Source organism: Calliopsis andreniformis, chromosome 2 (assembly GCF_051401765.1).
Source record: "Calliopsis andreniformis isolate RMS-2024a chromosome 2, iyCalAndr_principal, whole genome shotgun sequence".
Classification (NCBI taxonomy): domain Eukaryota; kingdom Metazoa; phylum Arthropoda; class Insecta; order Hymenoptera; family Andrenidae; genus Calliopsis; species Calliopsis andreniformis.
Window position 1 is genome coordinate 621,748 of NC_135063.1, and position 27,327 is coordinate 649,074.

Consider the following 27,327-nt stretch of genomic DNA (forward strand, 5'->3'; position numbering starts at 1 on the left):
TCTGGAGTTCAGCCGAACCAATCAAGAACTAGGACGATTCCTATTGGTCGAAAAATGGAAAGAAAGAAATGAATTTATGACAGTAAAAGTTAATCCTTAACGAATGTTTGAAACTCTTGTAAGTTTAAAAAATGAGATTTCTACATCTGGCGTCAATAAAAGCAAATTGCTGCTTCGACAAATGAAATATTCCGTCTTGCAATAACATCATTATAATTATATTATATAAGTCCATAAACTTATTTCAAACAAGTAAGCACAAGTATCACACTAAAAATGTGCAATACTTAAATAAGAAGTAAGAATGCAACACTGTCAACGGTAAGAATAACAATTACAATACCGATCCAAAATTAAATATAAGGTGTGCCGAAAAGTTAGTTTATTAGATTAGATGATTAGATTGTTACAAATTAATACAGCCATCAGCGAGATATAAGACATGTAAATGATATAGATAGCATATCTAGGAAGTCAAAGAGTCAATAAATCTTAAAAAAGCCAAAAATCTTTGTTTTCCTAACTATTACAATTTTCTAACTATCTGAAAACTCTTTTAATAAATCAATTATTTTCAAATATTAACTTATATGAACTATTTCCAAACGATTCACATAATACTTTTGTTACGTTTTACTATGTTTGTAACAAGTAAACCTTCGCATTTTATAGTAAAATTTATAGCATATATTGAATAAGTAAAAGGTAATTATATAGATTAGGCGAGCCATCTTCGATTTCAATAGCCTTGGAATATGTTGTCAAGGTCATCATTCTGAACAACTTTTCCCTATATATACATCCCTATGCATACCCGGCGGTCTTTTTGAGTTTTCGAGATATTCGCAAAAATCTTTTCAATATTAAAAAGTATGATCGGAGTTGGTCTGGATTAGGTTCATTAGCGGGGAGGGGTTTGGGAAGGAGCTGTCGCCCTTCCCCACAATAAAAGACACGTTCCTACTTGTGTATTCCTTTATATCTTCAATTATTTTATATGTATCTACTATCACATGAAAAAAAGCATCCAGTCGTTCGTCAAAATCGAATGTTCTTTTAAATACAAATTCTGTCAGATAGTGGTTGAAATGATATTCTCTACGACCATACCTAGGAATATTACCACGAATATCTCTCCATACTCTTTCAATATTCTGTATTCTACTCTTTCAATATTTTTTGAATGATTCACTACGAAATATTGATATATATTTTTATCAATTTGTTCATATGCTTTCTAACAGTTACTATGGATTATTATTCCAGGAGCAATCTTTTTTAAAATAAGAGGCAGTAATACTTCTGCTCTACGGGACAGAATTGGTACTACAAATATCTTTTTTGTGTCACGGTCTATACCACCGAAAATCTATTGTCCCGTAATAAGTCGTCCACGATTATACTTTCGACGTCCAAATTTGGCTTCATCGATTTCTACAATAATTAATGCACGACGTTACGTTACAACGATTTGTTCAAAACTGATAATAATAAACCATCTTTCCTCGAGTTCTTTCGACATCATAAGAAATATCAACAATATAGGTTTCAACGAGGAAGGTAAACAGAAGCTCTCGCTAACGAATCTAACCCAGACCTATTTCGATCACTCTTTTCAATATTGAAAACTTTCTTTGCGAATATCTCGAAAACTAAAAGAGACCGCCGGGTATATGTATAGGGAAAAGTTGTTCAGAATGATGACCTTGACAACATATTCCAAGGTCATTGAAATCGGAGGTGACTCCCCTAATCTATACATTTATCAAATATTCTTTTTATTTGTTTATTGATCTTTATATGAAATACTTTATTTATCAAGAAAAACCTAATAAAAAAGAAATTATAAATATTAACATCCATTATTAATGTTAATAACAATTGACATTCCAATTAACCAATTAAGTTAATGAGTTAACAATTTCTCCAAGAGTCACTGTAAAAATATTTTAGAATAAAATAAGAGAAATATTCGTATAACGTACATACAACGATGTATGCAGCGCTGCGATCTAAAATCTAAGTTTTCCATTGTAAGAAGATAAGTTTCAAATAAAGTTTAACATAAGGCATGTTTTAAATAATTTCAAAATAATATAATACTAAAAGGTTGTTTATAATCACCCCTAAAATCTTCTCTTAACGGCTTCGCCACCTTGTGTGAGACACCCTATATACTTGCACCTTTTCATCGCCCATGCGCTAGTACATATGGTACATACTTTTTGGATACATTCGTTTGCAGCTATACATGGGAAGTTCGCACTCTAGTGTTTTATATAGAAATCTGTGGTTACTCTTAACCTGACATTCCTCCGTAACTGTAAATCACCTTTAATTTTACTTTTACAGTGTTTAGGATTTTATTTTCTTCGTTTACAGTATCCATGCTGACTTAAAACTATACTATATCTTAGTTTTTTCACGGGGCATGTGACTATTAGATAATAAAAGGTTGAATTCTTTATATAGTATATTATGTTTCACATGTTTTTAGATTATTTGTATAAGAGACTGCGTAAGCTGCTTGTCGGATATACAGCGCACTCTGCTAAACACACGCTACTTTTTTCAGTTCGTACGCACACACATTTTCCTCACATACGAATACGTTAAATTCATCGTTTCAACACTTTAAATATAGTTTAATTTTTTTTTAAAATCATGTCTTCATGACATCAGTGTTACATCAATCGCTATGTTTACTATGCAATCTATTCATAATATGGACATTTTAATATGAAGTTTAAATTAAAGTAACATCTACAGATTTACTTCGATGTTCGCCACCTGGAAGTTAAATACTTTGCGTGACCAAGTAAAGTATTTTAAGATCATTTATCAGCACCCATACTTTGCCTCTTTATATAATTTGTCAATTTTAAACTTTGACAGTATAAATGCAATTTTATTATTTTGATCTTTAAATAATTCTACCCGCATAGCACCCTGACAGGCCGTTTCGATATTTGCTATTCTTTGCCAATTGCAGCGCGTTTTCCTTTCTATATAGAAAATTAACACTATCTCCTTTTGGGGTTGTAGAAAACCATTGGAAGAATTCCGAAAGAACAAAATCATTGTGACAACGTGAACGACTTCATCTTCCAATGAAGTTCCTCCGTGTCTCACGCTTAGTTTCTTAAACTAATTATATTATTAAGTCTGTTACTCTTTTTATATTATTAAATGTGTTATTCTTTTTATAGTATTAAGTGTGTTATAGTTTTTAATTTTATAGGTATTTAGTATTTTATTACTAATGTTTCAATGTAAGTGTTTTATTATTAGTGTTTAGTATTTAGTATTTTTGAAGTACTTTATTGTCACTGAACTTGTAAATAATTTATAAGAAATACATGTAGATTATGTAGCGTTGTAGACGGAATAATAGTTACATATTTAGAAATGTGCGTCAAATGTTTCGCGTCATCAATGCAGTAAACAGAAATTACACAGAAGCACGGAATATACATCGCGAATGGCTACAAAATAATAGGAGGCAAGTGTGAACGACAGACATTCCTGATAGACGAGAATTTCAAAGACTGGATCATCGTTTTAGTGAAATTCCGATGACAGTGTTTGCAAACGCTACAAATCATCGAAGTGCTGAACGACCAAGAACCCATCGGAGAAAAGAAGAACAAGTTATTGTACTCCACTGTGCATAACGTATATTTATGTAATCACAGTTATTTCTTTTTCGATGCACAAGATTAATGTCGTCATATTATTTTTAGGTTGGACAAGTAAGGGGAATTGAAGCAAGGGAATTTAAAAAGGTTTTAGAGGGAGGACTGTATTATTTGATTATTTAATAAGAGGAGTGATACTACACGAAATAATGACGCTTGATTAGAGTAAAAAGAGCGAACTAAATATAATATAATGATGATGAAAATACGATGATGCTTGGATTTAGGTGAAAACGCTCTTAATTACATTAGTATTGGATAAAATAAAAGGCAATAAAGTCAGAATAATAGCAAGAAGAAGAAGCTGACAGGGAATATTTATAGGTGAAAAAAATAAGATAAACCAGCAATGTGAAGGAAAAGAGAGATTATTTACATAGAAACGAATATAGTCAACTGGGAATTAATATTATGAAACGGACGGCTATGTACAAAAACAAAAACGGATTAACAAAATTGATGGTACAAAATATATCTAAGAATGTACTGTAACGAACCGTGCGTCGTAGTACATAAAACGTTCACAGATAGAGCGGCTTACCTGTGAACAGGGAGTAGGATTCGTGTGGCATGCGATTAAGAAATAAATTTCACAGACTACGATTTTTCTTTTTAATTAATATATAACAATATTTATTAATACAAAAGTTGTGCAAATTAGAAATACAGTAATGTTGCGGCCGAGAGTCGTTTCGTCTACACGGACGAGAGCCACGGTCTATCCCCACTACCTCGTTTGATACGTGCCGCCGGGTAACCAATTCTTGGAACCATCGCGTTTGAGCTCGATGCCCGAGAACAAAGACGTCAAAAAACAAGGATAGCATTAGAGATTAAAATAGGAAAAATTGAAGTTTCTTATTCGCAAACGGATTTTCATGCAAGTAACACCAAACGATTCCTTGTGCTCTCCCGATTAAAATGATGTCAAACACGACATGATTCCGATTATTTTTAACAAAGATACATAAAACTTGGTTTGTAGAAAGAAAGGTCATGCTCATCGCGTTATGTATACAGTATATAATGTTATGAACGAGAGCCACGAACAGACCCGAGCGCGGCTCTCGTCCGTGAGTGGTACTCAATTCCATAGCCACGACCAGACCTGAGTGCGGCTCTCGTTCGTGAGTGGTAGTCGATTTTAAGCCACGACTAGACCCGAGCGCGGCTCTCGTCCGTGACTGGTAGTCGATTCGACGAGCGCGGCTCTCGTCCGTAGCATGTTAGAATGCTACGAAAAGTTCTCCAATTCACTAACTCCCTATTATTCCCTCATATTTTTGTGTTTAATTATTTAATGACTGAAATTATTAAGAAAATGAAAGCGTAACACAAAAAGTATATAAGTTCCGTTTTAAATATTTAGAAATTTTTATTTTTTTATTTTCAATATCTTCTTTCCGACATCGATTAAATATAATATACATAAATTCTGTTAGCCAAATCTTCATTTACTGTCATTTTTAGCTCGTAAAGAATTGATAGAAAAGTAACTTTGGCGATTTTCCGTAACCGTCGCAGGGTTTCAACCTTTATTATTTAAATATCTTTATTATAAATAATAGGAATCATATCGTATTTGATATCATTTTTATCGGGAGAGTACAATGAATTGATTGGTGTTACTTGCGTGAAAATCTGTTTGCAAATAAGGAACTTCAATTTTTCCTATTAAATCCCTAATGCTATCCTTGTCTTTTCTGACGTCATTGATTTCGGGCATCGAGCTCGAGCATCGACGGTCGAGCGAGATCCTTTTTTTTACTTCTCCGGTCGTGTACAAATTATCTCGGCGACCGAGAGCAAAGGAAGCCGAATCGACTACCAGTCACGGACGAGAATCGCGACCAGACCCGAGAGCGGCTCTCGTCCGCAACATTACTGTACTTAATACTATTCTTAAAGTTATACAAGTCCATTAGTCTTTTGATTGAAGTGTTTTTTATCGCTATATAAATTTTTACCATCGGTAACTTCTATGGCAATGAAGTACTAACGCGTTGTAATCTAAACAGATGGCAGTGATGAATAATGACGAGGAGGATTAAGGAAAAGGCCGAGGTGCTGGTTAAAGCTGCCTCAGGGTGATAATCAAGAAGCTGGTTAAAGCTGCCTCGATATGATTTGGTATTGTGTTGAGTGTTTGGATTCAGAGTGAGATTTGCGCTGCGTACTAATTCTACTCTTCCTACACCTCGCTGGTGCCGCCATATTTATACGCGTTTAGGTAATTTATGGCTTTATTGCTTTGGTTTCGAAGGAAACATGATCTCGGAGTGTCCGAAGAAAGAAGGTCTGAGGTGCTTAAACTACGTGGGGGGTACAAGGAACTTCTTTGGAAAAACTCTACCCTACCATAAACCATTTCGACGGTCGATGACCAGGATCGGTACAGTGACCCAGTGACACAGATTTACAAATTACAAATGAATTGCATTTAAATCATTAGTGATTATTATGTTTTAAATCTAACGCAGACTACTTTCAACGTTTCTATCTTCAACGTTAATTCCCCAATTCTCCGTCCATTTTTTTTGTTGCATTGCTTTTTCGTTTATACGTTATACAAATATTTTCATACCAATGCTATTTCCTTCGACGTATGCCGACTTTCTTGTTCGGAGTACAACCTTAGCGCCTAGCGCGTACCCAACGCTACTGCGGTCGCTCGGGCGGCAAACTCGTGCTCTCATTGGCCGGTGTTTTTCGTTAATAACTCGTTAACGAAACCTCATTTTACGTTTTCGCTAAGGAAAAAGTTGTTTCAAATCACCCCCTGAATCACCCCTTTCAAGTAACTCTCCTTAATGTAGGGGAAGCGCTGCGCTGCGCTTGCGCGTTCGGGGAGTCGTCTCAGGATATGTGTTTCTAATTGGTTCCGAAGTTTTCGCGCATGCGTCTGGTGATGCCCGTGCAGGCGTATCGAGAGTTTCGCTTGCCGAGTGGTTTGCGGTGCCATTATCCGGTCGTCAGTGCTTACGCCATAGGATGTCGCTTCGGTGCTATACCAATTTTGTGCGCATGCGTAAATGTAAGCGTTCTACTGTATGTGTGCGAGCGCGTCGCTCATCGCTGGCGCGATGATTTGATCTAGGGGATTGAGGTTAGGGTATGGTTGTGGGCTCAGGTCACTCCCACTGTACAGATTTAAACTATCACTTGTTATTTATTAAGAAACAGATTGTTTTTTTGGTTAGAACTCGATTTCTTCGTATATATATGCGAAGCTGCTTCCGGTTGTTACAGTACGATAAATATATCAAAATATAGTCAAAATGAAAACATTAAGGAAAAAATAGTAAAGGAGAAAGCCAAAAATTAGTTGCTTGGGTTAGATATGAGAACACAGTAAAATATAACAAATATTGGTTAAAAGACCTAAAGAAAGCATATAAGCTGTGTAAAAAATGCAGAGGAACAATAAAACATTGAATAAAAGAGTGTACAGAAATGGAGGGAAGAGGTTGGAAATGTAGGAGGAACGAATAAAAACAAGACAATAAAAAGATAAGATTATAATCCAAATGTAATTTGAAAGTAGCATAACATGTTATTTGTGTACATATATTTAATGAATGAGGATAAGCTATTTAAAGCAATGATCATTCTTATTAATACTTATTTTTTTATTGCTTCAATTGTTGTGCCCCGCGTGGTGACTTCGCAGGACGAGGGACGGGATATAGCCTTTGGGTCCGTGAGCGGTTAAAGGATTATAATCCACCGGATAATTTTAACAAAACTCCGTTTATTGAGCAAAGGTACTGAACAGTTCAGGAGGTTACAGTGGTCGCTTCAACCTGTTGTCGGCTGTGGTTTGCTTCGAACTCCTCGATTTCCAACTCCTCGAGTTCTGTTCGGCGTTTTTTGTTGAGGTCGCACATTACTATATATAGTCCTGTTAGCAACAACCTTAAGATGTCGATGCTGAATTAGCGGAACGTGCTTAGCGGAACGCGTGTTTTTCTAGAGATGAAACGTGATATATTCTGATTAATTTTTAAAATTCTACTAACTCGAAAACACTGAAGAATACGATCCGGATAGATCTGATTGTCAGTGAAATCACAGTTGCAGCACGATCTTAACATGATCATGGTACGTTACGGTCACTGTACAACTATGTGTGAATTTTACTAGTAACTAATCTTATTATGCATCTGTTGTATTCCATTTGTGTCATATTATTATAAAATAAAATATACGTCTCATTCCAAAATCAGTACATACTGTATATAGAAAAAAGCAGCCACAGACAATGAAACTGCGGATACCACTACGAAAGGAAAAAAAACTATAAAATAATTTGGTAGTGTACAATGAAGTAATAAACAGTAAATTTATAAATATTTAATTTATTTATTTAAGTTATTTTTGTAATCAAATTAATTTCGATCTTGTAGGAAATATTCAGGAACTATATCTTCAATATTCAGTGCTACGTGGACAAGATCATTCATCGAAACCTTGCTCTTGCCTGCCCACTCCAAGTATCTAATTTGCAGGCGGCAGACATCGAAGCAAATCTTTAAATGTTACAGCTATATAAACTTCACATTATAATGTCCGGGATATAACTAGATTGCACAGCAAACATAGCAATTGATGTGATAACGTTACCATGAAGACACCATTTTAACATATTAATCTTTTTAAGTAATCCTTTCTTCTGGTTTTTGTGATTCATAAAGAAGCAAAGTTTATTTTATGGTACTTTCTTCGCCTTGAACCTTTTCATGTACCTGGCGTAATATTTTTTTACTTTTTGGAAATTTTTTTTATTGGAATCTCACTTCTTTCTACAAACATGATATGCATGGAGAATTCCTTCATATATTTTAGACATTATAAATTACTCGGATTCGCCATCATTACAATTTAAAATGTGCATATTTTGATTTTTCTCTAAAAATTAACCAATACTAAATACCACTGGACATATACGAGAAGGGAAGAAAGAAAGGAATAGGAGGAAAATAATCTTATAAGAGTCATTCCACGCGAAATCGGGCACGTTTTGGAGTAAGTTTTTGTAGATTACTCAAATTTGAATATGTTGTAGTCTTTAACAATATTTAAATGTACCCCAAAGGATTTTTCAAAATTTTCAAAATTGTCGATTTTACAGCTGTTTGAAATTAAGTGCTAACTTTATTTAAAACAATAATAGCTATTGAACTAGTAAGCGGATGGAGATAAGCTTTACGGTGCTTATAGAGAAAACGTTGAAGTTTGTAAAGAAATTTATTTCACTTAAAAAAATTTTTTTAACCATTTTTTTTACAAATATTTTAAACAAATGCAGGTTTTTAAGATGGTGCGCGATTTTAAAAATCTGAAAAAATGAGAATACAGTTTGATCTTTCCCCTTGATGGACAAACTTTCAAAAATATGGACCTTTTAAGATTGACTTTGTGAAAATTGCCGCAAGTTGATGGGCAATTCCAGCGGACAAACGTGCGTTATTATTTGCGATTAAGGCGCCTTTACACGACATTATTCTACATTATCTCCGAATATTTGCAAGGTTTAATGCGATCAATAAATATTGGTAACTCATTCTTTGTCAATGATACTTATTGTTGAAAACATTTCAGTTGCCATAGTTTAATGGAAACTACGAGAAGGTGGTAAGTTTTCTTTCATCAGAGTGAGATGGGATATCGTAGGAAATTGGGTTAAGGATTTTACCACAACCGGATCTACAAGTAATTAATTCATAACTTTTACAATTTGTGACTTTGTACTAAAAACAAACAAACTTTTGAATATATTAATCAGACAATTTTTAGCTGTTTCTTCTTGTTCGATTGTTCTTATCCTTTTCACTAAGCTTCGACTCCTACCTCCTCTTTGTGATAATTGCTTCCTCATACAGTCTTGTATATTTACATATTTTGGTATTAAACTTTCCTTGTAACATCACTTCGATCCGTTTCTCTCGCTCATTCGTACTTACTGCCTTGTCTCTTCAATATTCCTTTAGCCCCAACACTGTTTCCCTGTTCTTATATTCTTCACAATAAGTCGAGCCTTCTATTCTTGTCCACCTTTGTTGTATATTTTGTTCTATATGTGACATTCCTGCTCTCCCCAGTTTTTTCACTAGCTGTTCATTATAATTTTGCCTTCCATTTGCTCAATTAATATTCCGCCCTCCTCTGCCCCCTCGAAAGCTTTCTTGACTGTTTTCATCTATTCTGATGGCATTCTATTTCTTAGTCCCCTCAGCTCCTCCTTTAAGCATACTTTAGGCCATCTTTCTTCCTTTATTTTTAACACTTTCAGCAAATATTTGTTAGCTCTAATCCTTGCTTCTATTTCGACATTCTCAACTCCTGCCTCCATTTGCCGCATATACGTCGGCGTGTTCCTGTTTTGTATTCTTTCAACTTTTTCCCACTTTTTCCATCCCCATACCTCCGTCGCGTATAACAGCCCTGATCTGACTAGTGTATTCTTTAGATGTTTTCTTTTCAGTGTGTTTAGTCTTGCTCTTGCCATTACACCCCTTGTGGCGTTTATGGCCTTTTGGCTTTTACTTGCTTGTTTCCATATGCGTTCTCGGTACGAATTTTCTGTTATGAGTCATCATCCTAAATATTTGTACTTGTCTACCACTTTCAACTCTTCCTCGCATAATTTCCATTTTTATTTCCTTCTATTTCTCCTTAACTATTAAATAATCCAAGATCGAAGCCTCCTTTTTCCTATATACGTATAACTTCCGTCTATATCTTCCCCTATTCTACCGTTTACTAACGTAAGTCCATATTCTTCACATAAGCCCAGTAGTCTTTTTCCTCCTGTATTACATACTTTACCTAACGATCGTCTCCTCCATTCCTCTTTCTCTCTTACTTCCGTTCTTACTTTTTCTGCCCCGATCCGTGTATTCCAATCTTCGTTTATAATCAGATTCTTATATTCCATCAATCCTTCTTTCAATTATTCTCTCTATCCTTTTCTTTACCCTCGATACTCCGACATCATTATACACTGTTAGTGCCATCATCTCCATTTTATTGCCTTCTATTACGAAATCATATTCTCATATTTCTACTACGGGGACATCAGCTCCTTTTCTTATTCCTAACATTTGCTCTCCTTTGGCTCTACCCTTGTTTTTTCTCTTATTGCACTCTTAATTCACCAATTGAAATCTCTATCCAGATTTGTTATGGTCCTCTTTATATTCTTTCCCTCTACCCATGTTTCTTGTAACATTATCCAAGTAGTTCCATGCCTCTTTTATGTTCTTTACTCCTGCAATATTCCAACTTATGTGTTTCTTTAATCTTCAACATTCTCTTTCATATTACTTTTCTCCCATTGTACCCCCTTGATAATAATGTTTCTTCTCCTCACCCTTGTCTCAGTCATATCCAATGTTCTTATTTCTTTTAATTCTTTCTTTCTGTCCCTTTCCTCTCTTCTATTCTCTGCCGCTTCTATTCTTATTTCCACTTCTCTCTTCCAGTCCTGCTCCTATTGTTCATTTCTTATCAGCTTCTCTTCCAGTCTCCTCATTCTTTCCTTGAAGCTTTCTTTTTCCTTTTCCCACCTTTCTTCTGTCTTTTTTATTTTCCTTCTCAAGTCTTCCATTTCCTTTCTGAATGTCTCCTTATTTTGAGATATTTCATTCTTAATATCCACTCTAATCTCTCCTCCCTGACACAGAATGCCTTCCAGGATCCTCTTTTTCATACTAGCCATGACCCCAAATGTTTCTCTAGTTACCTCTCTCTTCTTCACCTCCAACTCACTTAGGCTTTTCGATTCTTCCCCTTCCTGTTCCCTTTGCTCAAAACTGTCCTCTTTATTCTCCCCTTCACCTCCTGAATCATTTTGTAGGTCTTCTACCATTCTATTTCTACTCTCCTTCCCTCAGTTTACCTGTTTTTTCTTCTATTTCTATATGCAAAATTCTATATTTTTTTATTTATATTGACTCTGCTTTTCATTTTCTCCATTGTTGCTGGTCGGCTTCTGCTTCTCTTATTTTCCTCTCCGTCTTTTTCCGTATCGCCACCTGCCTTACCGAGCTTCACTCCTGTGTTTGAAATACTTCTCACTTCGCCGCTTGTGTTACCCTCGTTGCCCGATTGCTAATCCGAGATTCTAACCTCTACCGTATTCTACTACCTTCCTCCACTTACAATTTCTTAATTCTCCTATACTTGTATCTACCCACTTTGTCACTTTCTCTTCACTTATTCCTCTTCACGATTCCATGTCTTCCACCGTTCACTTTTCCTTACTTATTATATCACTTGCCAATTCCATCTACATTACAGAGAGTCAACCGTCCTCTATATACCTTCTTCCTGTTTGTATTTAATACAAAATATTACTATGCATTTTTAAATTCAATGTAATATCTATGTATACACGTTGAATAGTAGAGGTAGTGATCTGAATTATTGCGTTGTTCTTTCTACAACAAGAAATATTTGTAGTGTAATACTGTAAAATCCCGGGACATGTCAAATTCTAACAACATATTGGCAGGTTATGATTCAATAAGTAGATTCATATTTTACTTTTCAGTTGAATTCAATTTTCTATAAATTCGTAAAACATACAATTTAGTTATAAGTTAGAAACAGTTTGATGGTATAAAAACATGTGACTATTCATATTTTGCCAACTTATTTTGTGATTGATACTGCGTTGGATGCAATTCAACGGTACAATGACATGAGGCGATTTAAAGTTTAACGGTTTGGTTTTTAAGTGAGTTGAATTTCCTATAAATTTATCAAATACACGGTTTAGTTACAAATTAGGAATATTTTAATGGTATATGAACGCGTGACATTCCAAATTTGTATTAACCTACTTATTTTATTTATTTTGAAGTTATTACTTATTAACTTACTATTTGATCATTTTATATGTATGTATATTCTACAATGACAGGCAACTAGCCCCGCCGATCTACCGAATGATCCCGAGAGTTGACGTGTATATGTTTGTACATTCTACTGTCATATTTCTTCGAGCAAATATTGGTCTTTTGTTAAGTAGGTTAGTACCCGTGGAGCGCTAAACCGCTCTGCTCAAAATTGTACGATTTTAACAATGAGTATATTAATTCATTACAATTAAAAGTAATAAAATAGCATTTAGAGGTAAACTTGATGGGTTCATATTCCTGTATTACTTAGATTTACAACACTTGAATAAAATTGCAAGATTTAAAGTGTACATGTTAACATAACGGAGAATAACAATCGAATGTGTAATATTTTTGTGTTTTATTCGTTTCTACGGTAATTCTACGGGATTACAAGTATTTTAAGAGAGAATGTTCTTGAAAATCAATATTTATAACGACTGCATCACATATATCCATACCCTACAGTTAACGCATGACAATACATATTAATACAGCAATATCATCTATTTAAATATGTCGACTACGTTTATTCGCTAATTGAAAGTCTCTACATCTGTAAATGTCCTTTAAGATGAACTCAAGAATTTTGAACTAAGCTCAGAACTTAACTACTCATGGTAGGCAAATCAACAGCAATAACATCTTTAAGTCACTTACGGTGAAAAAGGTATTATTACCACTTAAATTATGCGATAACTAATGAAAACGTAACACTACAATAATAGGTAACGAGCCCTGCCGAATGATCCCGAGCGTCGACGAACGAAACATGTGTTAGTTCCTTTTGTCTAAATGTATGCGTGTAACGCTTATACAGAAAAAAATAATCCTAACCTATTCGCGTGACACGCGAGATAATATTACGACACCTGTGCCATACGTGGACAAATTTGATTGAAATTAGTCTCATTCGAAAACTTATATGCACTTTACATAACGAAAGTGCCTTTAAATTTACAACATATTGCAAGCGTGTTGAAATACTGATGAAATTAATTTCAGATAAGATTGGAATATTCTGTTTTCTATCTCACGTATTTAGTGTGGAGACGTTACCACGTTTTTTGACTGTATTGTTGCGAGCACCCGGTATGTAGCCACAACCAATTGGTGCTCACGAAAAGACGATCAAAGATCAAAGAAAATCGACTGTGCTTACAGCTTCACAGCTGTCAATCCTAATCGTGAACGCGACCATGATTTTTGTACACAAAACGATCGGACAAACTATATTATGTCCCGCCTAAAATCAACTGCCTTTCACACATAAGCCTGAACTGTCCAACTCCATCTACCAGTTTCTAGCCACTTGGGACAACAGAACCCGGCACCGAAGGACTCGATGCTTGAGATCCCACTCACCCACTCAAAAATAGGCGCTAGAAATAAGGAGAAAGTAGAAATCGAAACTCTCAGTCGAAATATTCATTGTTGTCTGATCAAAGTTGTCTCTTTTACGTTAGATCTTCATGAAAATAGGATATATTCCTAGAATAACGATGTTTAATGAAATCAATATATCGTGCATCAATAGGTTTGTTTTGATGTGTATGTTACGGAAATAGAACACCTCTTTTGCGAAAATGGTATTAAACCTATAAATTTATTCACAAAATATTCAAAGAAACTGTCAGTAGTCTTATTATTCTTGGACGTTGAACTTTCATGCACGATATATTTATCGATGTTCTTGCATGCTGAAACTGTACCCCGATGATAGGTCTAATCCGAAGTGGATTATGGTTAGGTCTGGGCTAAATCTGGTTTAACGAAGAGTGCTGCTGTACCTATCCATTACAATAGTATGAGTGCAACTTAATTTAAAAATTTGAATATCACATCACTGTATCGGCTGTTATCGATACATATATCGTGTATCATAGTTCAGCATGCAGGAAAAATGGCGATCGTGTTAAGTGGGTAGACTAGAATATGACAGAAAGGTGAGATTACCGACAAAATTTGCAAAAAATTTAGAGATGCGGTAGCGTCTTGACGCCAAGTACATGAAGAAGAACGCCCTGTATATACACCCTGTATATGTCGACTGTCGCTGCCGTGTATCTTTACTCGAGAATTGGCAATTCCAACCTTACCTGAAACTTATTTCATTAATATCTCATCACACAGCAATATTTTCTAAATTTAAAAGCATTTTTCTTATGTAAACTGCATCTGAGCTTTCCAATAAGACCAAATTCAATAAAATCGGTCAACCTATGATAGAGATATCGTAATATCATGTCATGGATTAGTCGAAAATTGTATAATTTTTCTTCTGATTCTTCTTATGATTCTTATTCTTCAGGCAAATTTTCATCAAAATAATACGTATACGCGTTACATGCACACATTCAGCCAAAAGGAACAAACACATGTTTCATTCGTCGACTCTCGGGATCATTTGGCAGGGCTCGGCGGCCGTCATTGGAAAGAGAACCTGCCAAGTGTCGAATGACATTTCGAACGCATCGGCAGGGAGGTTATCTGTTGTAGAAGGTTATATGTAGAACGGAGAAGCATCTTCATTGGCACAAGTTTCTGAAAATTTGTGCGAAATTTTTGTGCGAAATATGTTGTAACAAATTGTAGCCAGAATTCTCATTTAAAACATTATCATTTCATTGTTTTAACTGCTTTCAGTTTCTAATTAACTAGTTGATAAATTTCTCTTCTGTAATGCAACAGAAATTTCAAATATTGATATAATAAATATTCGAAGAAAAATTACGATAGAAATGTATGGTTATTACAACAAACATAATTATACAAGTACTACTATCAGTATAAATTGTGTGGTACACCATGCACTGCCCAAGATGTTAAAAATATCATTTGAATTTCAAGACATAATAAAACATAATTTCACAGGATGGATAAATCTGACAGGTCCTTGTAATAATTGTGATAGTTGAAATACAAACATAATGAAGAAAATCAATATAACTGCTTCCAAACAACTAACTGCTTCTTATTGCAAAATTACTTTTGTTCGATCACAATAGTAGTATAACAACGAAAGTGGAATATTTTTACATCAAAGCAATACCTACTACTAAAATACAAGTGGGAGATCACTGTTATAAACTTAAGGCAGTGATTTTCCTCCATGGTATAAGTATTGCCGATGGTCATTACACGAGTATGGTAAGGGGTAAGGGCACAACGTGGGTATCCGCTGATCATTTACGAGTAGAAAAGCAAGCTTGGCCATGAAATGCTAAAAATGCATACATATTTTACTTCGAAAGGTGTTAATTGTGGTTGTTAATACAAAACTGCAGATGTTTATGCACGATAAATATGCAAACAGCATTTTGTATATTTTACTGTATAAAGTATAATATTAAAAATTATCTGAGGTCATTCCCTATGCAAATTATCTTTGTGAAAAGAAGTGAGATCCTAACAAAAAACTTCAAAAGGGTAAAAAAATTACGCCAAGTACATGAAAAAGTCGGTACTGTATCACAAAAAGAAGTGAAATCGAAATGAGCTGCAAGTACATAAAAGTACTTTCCAGCAATGTGCAAAGACGACACTATGTAACGTAATGTAAGATTCGGTGCTTTCCAACTACACTTAAAATGACACAACTATGCACAGCTAAAATGCTGTGTTCGACTTGGCGTAGCCAGGCAAGGTATTCTCAGATCATCAATACCATACCTTCTCTCGCAAGCTTTCAGATAATTTGTGAATTTAAAACTCTGACAATATGAATAGATTTTCATTATATTGCATTTTAAAATATTTCTAAGGTCATTTATCGACATCTATACCTTGCCTTTCACAGACGTGCAACTGACTCACCAATTTAAATAAAGTTTTAACACATTGCGCACATTTTTATTGGTTTGCAATTTCTAAACAAATCTTATTCATCGACACCTTAACCTTGCCTGGCCACTCTAAGTTGAACACAGCATTTTAGCTGTGCACAGTTGTGTCATCCTAAGCGTAGTTGGAAAGCACTGAATTGTACATTACGTTACATAGTGTCGCCTTTGCACATTGCTGGAAAGCACCTTTATGTACTTGCAGCTCATTTCGATTTCACATCTTTTTCTGACACAGTACCGACTTTTTCATGTACTTGGCGTAATCTTTTTACTTTTTTGAAGTTTTTTAATTTTCCACAAAACCTACATATGTATCTGTATATATGTGCAATATGTAGATACTTATTTTATAAAAAAATTCAAATATATGTTTTAGATATGTATTTATAAATAAAAATTTGTATAAAACAACTCTGGTATTTGTGAAATAGTGCCATGCTTAATCTATATATTTTAAAAAGGCAAAAAAGTTCTTTCCCTACTAGATATTGGACACAGGATCTGTCACTTAGAAAGAAATCATCATCCACAGCTAGCCGACAGCTTTCATCCGGAATGCTATTGTTAATTTTCAAAGATATCTATACAGCCTTGTTTTTATTATTCATAAAAAGTACGCATAGAGATATTCCACAAAGCGTCATCACTCCTAGACTCATCCCTAAAAATTTTATACAAATCTCTGGGGGTCTTGCCAACAGCGGTTTTGTGCACAGGCGGTCACCTTGGGATCGGTAAGACAGGGTCATGAAAATACGGTCGTATGCATTATTTCACCAGAAATACCAAATGTGCAACTGTCTAATTGAACAGAATAGCATGAGCAACAATTACCAAAAATTTGAAACAAATTGAATGAAGGTACACTGAGTTGTTTGCTTTTAACTATATAATTATCGCGATAAATGCGAAACAAATGTCTTTTCAAATACTTGATCCAAATATTCTTAATTTGATGTGGATTTAATATTGCATAAAAATAAAACAACACATATTGCTATAACAATATAAATTGCAATACATAATTTATTTATTACAATGGGATTCCAAAAATTCGTGAGATCTCGAGCTTTTTGAAAAGTAGATCCGCCATTGGTCCCTTTTAACAAATTGAAAAATGAAAATGTCTGGGCAATTGAAAAGATCGTGCGTAGCTCGTGTCGGTTGTCACAACGTTAACAGTTGAATCAGCGTTTGAACTGAATCAGCGAGTAAGGGTCACATCTGCTTTCTCCCTTGACTTTTCTCGGCTGTCCATGCGCACAGTTCACATACACGTGGCTCGTGTAATAGTATGTATAATGCAGGGGGAAATTTTCTAAGCCGGGTCCCAAATTCGAAATCATAGAATAGCTCCATCTCGCGTTCAATAAACAGTTACGTGTCTGTAGGTAATGCTATTTCTCTAATGAAAACTGTAACATTAGGTACCAACTTGGCAATCTCGAAAAGTTATGTGACTAGTCTACCCCTTTAAAAGTGTTGGTAGTTTGTTTGAATATTTTATGAAAAAATTTCAACGAACGATAACATTTCCATAAAAAACGAATTTCAGTGTCATAAAACACTCCTCAAAAAGCGTCAATTGGAGTATGAAACACGCAAATACGTGAAGCGTCGCTATTCTAGAAATGTTCCGAAAATAGTAAGAATGAAGTCCTTATGTTTTTCCAATAGAAATGATATTAAACACAAAGTAATTTGAACTACGTTTATTTACCAACATAATACATAATTCGAACCTAAGTATAATGATAAAATGTGAAATTTAAGGATTGGATGCATGGTTATACATCATCTTTACAACTTGCTTACACGTTGGAGGGGATCACTTCCAACGTTTAGTGTAAGAAGAGTTTGCAAAGAGGTAAGCATTTATTTCTAAAACAATTTTCTTGTTGGAAACGTAAAACATTTCACAGTGATTTCTTCCGTTTCTTGGATGCTTAGCGTTTGAAACTTTACAGGTCACGCGTATACAAAAGTCTTCGCTTGCAGTAGCCGTCGTCGTCGATGACACATTCAAAAGCTTATAGGGGAGAGAAACGGTCTCTGTCTCTATTACGATATTTAGACGGCAGCACCGCTTTTGAGTCCATTAGCGAAAAATCACCCTGTATTTGATTTACATATGTATTATTTGAATTATGTATTATCTTGATAACTAAAAATAGTCTGACTTACGTCGTATTTATTATCATTTTCATGGAAAAAATATAAGGAATCTATTCGTACACTTTTTATGAAGATCTAACGACAAATATATAACTTCAATCAGGCAGTAATGAATATTTTACGCTTCATTACAGGGTACTTTTTTATTTTTGCCGTGTATTGTCATCAATATCCTTGCGCGATGAAGGTCGCTCGGACGGTGAATTAACAGTTTTTATCCAGAATAACATTGCTTATTCTTCGTCATATCGTTACACATGTGATACCATCGGATTCCTTGAGTTGTCCCATTGAAAATTATGTAAAATGCCATAGAAATCACACTATTATTAAAGGAGCCATAGAATCATTGATTGTCCTTTACTTCATTAATTATGGTCCGAATTATGTAAAATTTTAGATCATTTTCATCGGGAGAACGCAAAGAATCGACTGATGTAACATTTGTCAAAATTCAATGAAAAAAGTGCAATTTTGTATAGTTTGCTATTTCCTCCTTATCCCAAGCGGTTTTGGGGAGTCTCGGTTGTCGAGCTTCGAAATTCTTAGAAAAATGGTCAAGCGAAAAATCAGAGCGAAAATCGCATACCCACTCTGCTTAAAAAAAAGTGTCCGAAGATGGACAGTTCAGCTTAGGCGGGACTTACTACATTGTGCATAATTGTAAATAAAGTGTTGCATAAAGCTTGTAATGTCGGAGGTTGATGTATGCGGGACGAAGGACGACGGTGAACCGCCGACGTGTGTTCACCGACTCGACGTGGGGCTCGCCGTTGCAACAGCACTGAAGTTTCACCCTATGTAGTACAGATCCGTCTTAAAAATATCTGAAAGACTTCCTTGAGTACGTCCGAATATATAAATCAGTATGTCTTTACAACATCTTAAACGATATTCATAAAACGTCTTAAAGACCTCGAATTTTGGTCTATAAGAGGTTCAGACAAAACATTGACGTTTTTAAAACGTTCAAAAGCGTAAGTCTTTAAGACATGGAGGATGACCACTGGTTAGTGACACACTCGCAAGGTACACACCCGTAAGGCACGTTTTTATTCCACCGTCGTACCGCTGTACTCCCGCGTCCACATAAAACCCCCCTATGACGAATAGATGCACACGTGTGGGGTGGACGCTGTGTTGTAGGGCATAATCCTGATAGGCCGCCGTTATCAAGCATTGGGACTAGTTCAGCTAGTAAACGTGCTTTTCTCGGCTCACGGGAAAATTCCAGTTTTCACTGAGCTTCGTTCGAGGCAATCCGTGTAACAGGACATAGAGCGCAGAAAAGAGGCCACCTCCTGTCTATACGCTCGCTAGCCGATAGATTCTTCACTGCGAATAACTGTTGATAATACAGTCCACTGAGCTATCTTGCGCTATTCAGCGAAGCATCACGTCCTCCTCCCAAAAGGCACGACTGCTCGTTGCCTGGAGACGGGTTAGACGTATTTAGTGCGAGCAACTCGTACTTAGATGGCGCGGTTCCGCTGATTTTTTTTCTAGGCATTAGAGACATTAGGAATTAGGACGGACGACGGACTAGTTGCCACACCAGCAGGCCGAAGACAAGGACGTCAACCCCCTTCAGCCCCCTTGGTCCCAATTTGGAAAATTGATTCAATAAACGTTATTTACAGGACAGACAAACGGAATTGAAATCTTACGATTTCTTTTAGTTAACCCGCCTTCTCACCAAATCTAGACCTACGTTACATCCCCTTGAGCAATCCTAACACTTTTATTATTATAATTTTTGATTTTGTATTCATTTTGGTATTACTTTATATGATTTTGTATCGATTTTGATATCCAATTTGCTATATACATGGTACAGCCATTTGTGTGCTCCGTGTGTTTTGAAGAACATTGATATCGCTGGTAGATATTGATATACCTTGGTGTCCTTGCGGCCACCTTGACATATAAAACCACGTGAAACGGCATAATATAAAATTTATCATTATCTCTTTATTATCTTTTTTTATTTGTTTTGTACCATAAGCCTTTTTTTTACATATTACTTCAATAATTTCGCGTGTGAATGAATCATTATTTTATAACTACTTGTTCATTTTGAATAATGCGTTTTTCTTCTGCTCTAATATTATTATCATGTTTTTCATTGTTATTCTGCATCACTGTTAACTCCAAGTAGTTAACTATAAAATAGTTTTTGTTTTAAAAATTTTATAAATCTCTCAGAGTATATTATTCTTTTCTTTATTACAACTACATTGAGTCAATTCTGTTATTTTCCAATTATAATACTATCGTAAGCCTCCACTTCCCGAGAAATAATCACGTGTAGCGGGACCCGTAAGGGACTAGATAATTTCCTAACCCATTTACCCTTATCCTCTCAGGATAAGTAAAATATTACTGATACTTACGTATCGTGCCCGAGCAATTTACTTTATTTAGAATTTAGAACGATGGAATAAGCCCCGCCTGTAACGACTCTGTTTTCACGACCACAATACTATTTCGAGTAATATTTTTAATAGCGATTGATGGAACATAGAGTAATTGCTCAACAGTCACACGCAGTATCAAAATAATTTATAAAATACGTCTCGGGTGTGACCTGATCAACCCGTAACAAAAATGTAAGTAACGATCGGGGGCGAACTTTGGTCATAACACTATATCTCAAATTAATGTAATACTGCCAATTTTAATTGAAAACCTGTTCACAATAATAGGTAAATATCATTCGCTAAGCATGCTATATTTCAAATTACGCACCATTCCTTCCCCTGTTTTATGTACATCAAAACAAAATATTCACAAAGTTCTAATTCATAAGAAAGTAGCAAAAATGCATAGAATTAAATATATGATGTTAGCAACCTCCTGGAAGCAGCTTAAGTAGTATGAAGTGTAAAAATCTTATTTCGGTTACAATGCAACAGTCGACATGGCATTGCACATGATCCTTACTTGCGTGTCATTTCATAAAAATCGACCCTTTTTGGCCGTTTCAAACGTGTTCTGTAATGCGCGTTGTACTACACGTGCACGAACATGCGTAAGCCGTGCGCAGCCAAAATCCTGTCTATACTGTAGCAACGCACACTGTCGCGCACCCGAATTTCCACTTAAGACTCTCAAAAAAGGTCAGTTTTAACGGTAAGAGAGCATCGTAGCCACACAAATATCCCTCTAAACCGGAAAGCAAGGCCACTTCACGCACGCAAACACCTTCGCGCGTATCGTTGACAGAATTGGAATATCTTCTTTTATTTTACTTCAGTAAACCGCTGCGCTGTATAGATGCATAACATCTATACAAAGTGATTATATTCCAAGTTCCAAGAATATGTACCTTATTTCTCTGTATTCAGTTTTGATAATATCAATTTCGAATAATTCACGAGCTTGTGCACACCGGACAATTGCATCAGTGAGACCCTTAATGCCAATACGTATGATACAATAAATGTCTGTCTACAAATCGACTTATTATCCAGTCATAAAAAATAGTTACCCAACTAATTTATTGTTGTAACTCCAAAAGTTGTGTTTTTGAAGTTGTGTTACCTTCGAAATACATGTGCGACATATTATTTATTCTTGCTACGAATAGGACTGAATGTTTACACGGATCGTGCGACTGTCGATTCATTTAAGAAACAAAAGAAAGCACATGAACGCGCATTATGAATATCGATTTCAGATACTGAACTTTATCCATAAACGACCAATATTATTGTCATATCCCCAATATTACCAATATTGATGTTTGGATCATAAAATATCAAAATTTCATCAATATGTAATTCTCATTTCTTCAACAACAGCCGTTCACGATAAATAATATTATTAATACTTATCCATATTGACAACATTAATCGTGTACGAACTTCTTTAGAAAACAATCTATGTATTAATAGTATACTTTTAGTTTGTCAAAGACATAAATGAAGGTGTGTAAAACTAAAACTATTGTCCTTTGAACAATTTCAATATGTGATGAATGTAGTAATATAGTAAAAGAATATTGGACATTCAATTAAAAGAAAATGAATATTAAGAAAGTCCAACAACAAGCTTTACCTCGAGATCTATAATAGCCCGTGGGTTAGGCGCACGTGGTAATTCCGTGAGGTCATCGGAGATAGGTACCCCATCTTTTCTCACTTCTGCCTCGATATATCGAAGCTTCCGTTCCATCTCATCGCATCGACGTACTTCGTTGACGAACTTTCGTTGAAAATAGTTGACATCGGCATTGAGCTATGAGGGAATTCATACGTAAGTAAAAGTATAATTAATCAACTGAGAAACATGCACATTAAAGTTATCATTTATAATTTTTCATATACGCTGATCCGATAAGTAAACTCGATGATACAGTCTGTACTACACGAACGTGAACACGATATCTGTGAAATTTGATTCCTAATGAGTCGAAGATTGTGCTAGTCAAAACATACAAAGTCTCCTCTAATACGCAATAGCCCAATTCTCTTGGTATCGTTTCTGTCATTGAAAAGTTCGGATCATTTCGAGATGAGTGCTATATACGCTAAACGATTCGAAGTGGTCTTCTTGTGCCACCACTCGAAGGAACCCAATCTGAGTGTTAGAGATGCAGCTAAATATTTGCATAAGTTTCGCGAATTTGTAAATAAGTGAGTGCAACGGTGTAAGGAATCAGAGTGCGTCGATAATCTCCTGATCGAGGTTCGAAGCGAGCTACGACGAAAAGGGAAGATAAAGCGATTTCGCAGCTTTTTTCGAAAAATTCGACACTTTCCTTACGTAAAGAACAAACACCTTTAGCAAAAAAGGGCATACCTATAGGCATGTTAACAATTAAATGTCGGTTGGAAGAAAATAGAGTTGCATGGCGTAGTACAATTTCAAAGCTATTACTTTCAACAAAGCACGTCCAAAAACTGTTGGCATGAGCATACAAAAACGTTGATCGTGATTGGAGCAATGTTATATTCAGTGATGAGTCATCTTTTTTGACTTGGACTCCTATCAAACGAGCCTGGTTTCCCCATGAAAATCCAATTGTCCAACGAAGCATTAAACACCCAATAAAAGTTTATATTTAGGGATGTTTCAACGTTCGGGGTTTTGGGACCTTATGCGTCTTTACGGATAATTTAAATGCCCAGAATATGTTTAAATTGTATGAAAGGGGTCTCCTAGTATTGGTGAAACAGTAATTTGATGGAACCAAATATCAATGAATACTTCAAGAGGACAATGATTCTAAATACCGAAGCCGTCTTTGTACGAAATGGAAAATAGGGAACGATATTAATATGTTAGATTGGTCATCTCAGTTCCCTGAGGCCAATCGAATCGAAAATATTTGGTCTGTTATGAAGTACAAACTCTGAGGAAAGCGTATTTTAAAATTGAAAAGATTAGTTTGTCGTATTCGAAAAATATGGAGATCTCTTGTTGTCTCATATACCGAAAAGTTGGTTGAAAATGTGGCTAGACGTTCTCAAGCAATAATCGCTAATGGCGGTAATTGGGCACATTATTAAGTCAGTGCGTATTAGTTTTATAGATATACCTTCGATCTATGTAACATTTTTTACAAAAAAGATTTATTTGCACTAAGATATCGCGTCCACGCTCTTGTGATAGAGACTGTATTTTAATTCGAATCATCCAAATTTTCACAAATATATCGTTTATGTAATTTAGATTTAAACTGACTCCAAATAATATAACTAATATTAACATATTTGTTTGACATATATACTACTAAAGTATACAATTGATTGTACATCTGTTAATGACAGAGAAACATTAATGTCAAGAATGGAAACAAAAGTAGACAAATTAGAAGTAGAAAATTAAAATCGGGTAAATGATAGTATCAATTTCAAACCCAACATTGGATATTAGTGCTATTTACCTTTGACGTGTATGTACATCTAACAAATCGCTCAGAAAACAGTAGTTGGCCATTATTAACGTTATGTCCTTGAATAGGCATATGAAATTTGTATCTATATACATACGTATATACAGCATGCTGAACAGTAAATTCATCAGCATTCATTGACATTAGTATATCTATTAGAACCAGTTCAATTTACATTCACAAAACGATACGATTTTCAATGGAAATGTCGTTGGAAATTCGCTAATAGAATTCACAGTACGGTATTATGTCTATATTTTTGCCTATTTTTAGGTCAGGTTATACTTTACACTTGGTTAAATTTTATGTTCGGTAATTGTGATTAACACGCAGCAGGGCGACACTTTAAAAGTTGTAACGACGGCATTCAATAATCACCTATAGGTAAAAGTTGCCGACGGTAGGCAATAATCAAAGACTAGATCTAACTTTACTTACATCACGAAATTGCACTGTGCCGGTTTCTCCGAGTTCAGAAACGGAAAGATAAGCTGCTTCTGGCTGTATGAAAAGCTGGCAGAGGGCCATCTGCTCACTCCTGAACATCCCTCCCATTTTGAAGACGATCTACGTTTTATCCTGCAACAAAAAACAACATTTCCTTATTGCGATGTTTTCAATTATTTAGAAGGGGGCATTTAGTTTTGCACCTAGAGTAGTACGTGCGAAAGGTAGATATTATAAAAGTATTATAAAAAGGAATAAAGTATTTGTTGAGAAACTCGAAACGCGGGCTGTATATACAATCGAGGACGGAGTTTAATGGAGCGTTCTAGGAACACTGGACGAGGCGAAAGCGAGACTTAAACAGCAGGATGCCAGGCCCCGCTAATTGGGGGCAGTCTTGGTTTGCGTTCGAGAGTGACGAGACGTGATACAAAATTGTGTCATACCGAAGGAGAATAAATCTTCATGTGACAGAACGCATCCTTTTGTCATTTCTCGCTTTTATCCTTACATATTATAAAAAGAGAGAAAAAAATTGTCAACTAGGTTGCGTTATTTTCCCGACATTAAACGCTTAGCTTACTGTCAAAAGATTACATTTTTACAACTCTAATGGTATCAATGCCCCATATGTAGAAACCATTATACCGTATTCTATGAGGTTCCGATAACCCACTCCACAGATATATAGTAACATAGACGTCAAAAAATAGACATGTTCAGGTAAATCCCATCACCCCCATGACCACATCCTCTGCAATCCTAATGGCATCAATGCCATATATAAAGAAATCACCATACCTTTAGTGAAATTCCGAGAACCCAGCCCACAGATATACAACCAAATACATATACGCACGCACGCACACAAATGTAGAATTTAGTCACCGATTTTATGGCTTTTTTGGACTCAGAACATTTCAAAACATCGAAGAATACAAGAAACCCGCGGCGGGAGGTCGAAATTCGACCCGTTACAAAACTTTCCCTATGTTATTATATTATAACAGTCGGGAAAGTAAAATTAATCCTTTTGTACTTTTAGCAACTAGCCAATTTAAAACATTTCTGTAATACTGTTTTTGAAAATTAAAATTTTGTTTTAGAAACAAATTCTAAATGTTTACACATTCTGATTTTATTTGTCTGTACATGGAGTAAAAAAAGTTAATAGAAGAAAATTTTTTGTTCTTGTAGCAGTATAAAAATAAAGGAACGCTGCGCGGTGTGGCGAAGCGTGCTATGGTGGGAGATGAGAGGGGTATGGATTGGGGGTTTCGTCCTAGCGTAGTCGCACGGCTCCAATACAGTACATAACGAGTATTACGAATAAGCATTAGTATTATTCATTACTGTTTTAACGAAAGACACTACAGTTCTTATAAGCCTGAAAATAGTAAAAATTTGTATAAAATTTCCAACCGCTCTGGAAGCGCGCTCTGCTGTCATTGAGTACCACTGTCGCCGCCGCACGTTTCGCCAAACTATTTTATTTCTATATTGAAAACAAAAATAATTTTGGACATTCGCCTGATGCTTTCCTTAGTAGAAAGGTTTACTCTATCGCGTGGTATAGTCAAATTTTCTCCTAGACCCTTACTTTTTGAAATAAAGTGAAAAATATCAGCAAAAATGGGTGCGTTTTGGGTGTCCTTTTCACTTTAATTGTTATTTAAACCTATTTCGATGTTTATAATCTAATAACTATTTATATTATTTTATTCGGGAGAGTCCACAGAATCATTTCGTACAAAGAGCAACTAAATAACTACTACGGTAAAAGTATAAAAAAATCCCAAAGTTGAAAATTTGTCATGTTCTTCAAAATTGATTTTTTCAGAAACTGTACGTGCTGGGAAAAAACGGTTTGCAGATTCGTAATCAGCACGTCGAAATCTATAAGAAATGTTTATTCACGCTTACAAAATCAGACCCGTGTTGAACAGTGAAATTGACCGTTAAGATTCGAACCACATGTTGAAATATATTTCGAGAAAGTTCCACCATTCTTCAAAAAGAATGTAGAAAATTTATTTTATTAGATTATTGTAACCTTTGGGTTTCCATTTTATGTAGCTTATTATAAATTCATAATCTTTTAAAGAGAAATGAAAATCTACTTGAAATGTTATTGAATTTCTATCTTTTATATTTTGTGCCTGATTATATTTAAATATGACAAACGAAACTCACGCTGCCTCTGCATAGCCTACTCTTTTATTCGGAAAGATTCCTTCTATCGAGCCAAAACTTGCTGGAAGTCGAATTACTCTTTTTGGAAGTTTGTCATGAAGTTGTCTTTGATAGATCTAGACCTTTAGAACTGTGTAGAAACTACAAAAACCATTTTATTAGATTAA

The 27,327-nt window shown here is 35.2% G+C and overlaps 1 protein-coding gene across 3 annotated transcripts in view; it reads right to left on the minus strand.

Moving 5' to 3' along the window:
• Window positions 1-27,327, minus strand: part of Vha100-2 (V-type ATPase subunit a family protein Vha100-2) — a 170,050-nt gene that overhangs the window by 44,340 nt on the left and 98,383 nt on the right. For all 3 annotated transcript variants that reach the window (XM_076392790.1, XM_076392789.1, XM_076392791.1), the window contains 2 exons: window positions 24,959-25,099; window positions 22,681-22,860 (listed from right to left, as the gene is read on the minus strand). In XM_076392790.1, coding sequence (XP_076248905.1) covers window positions 22,681-22,860; window positions 24,959-25,075 — 297 coding nt within the window. In that variant the 5' untranslated portion in view covers window positions 25,076-25,099. The remainder of the gene's footprint in view (window positions 1-22,680; window positions 22,861-24,958; window positions 25,100-27,327) is intronic.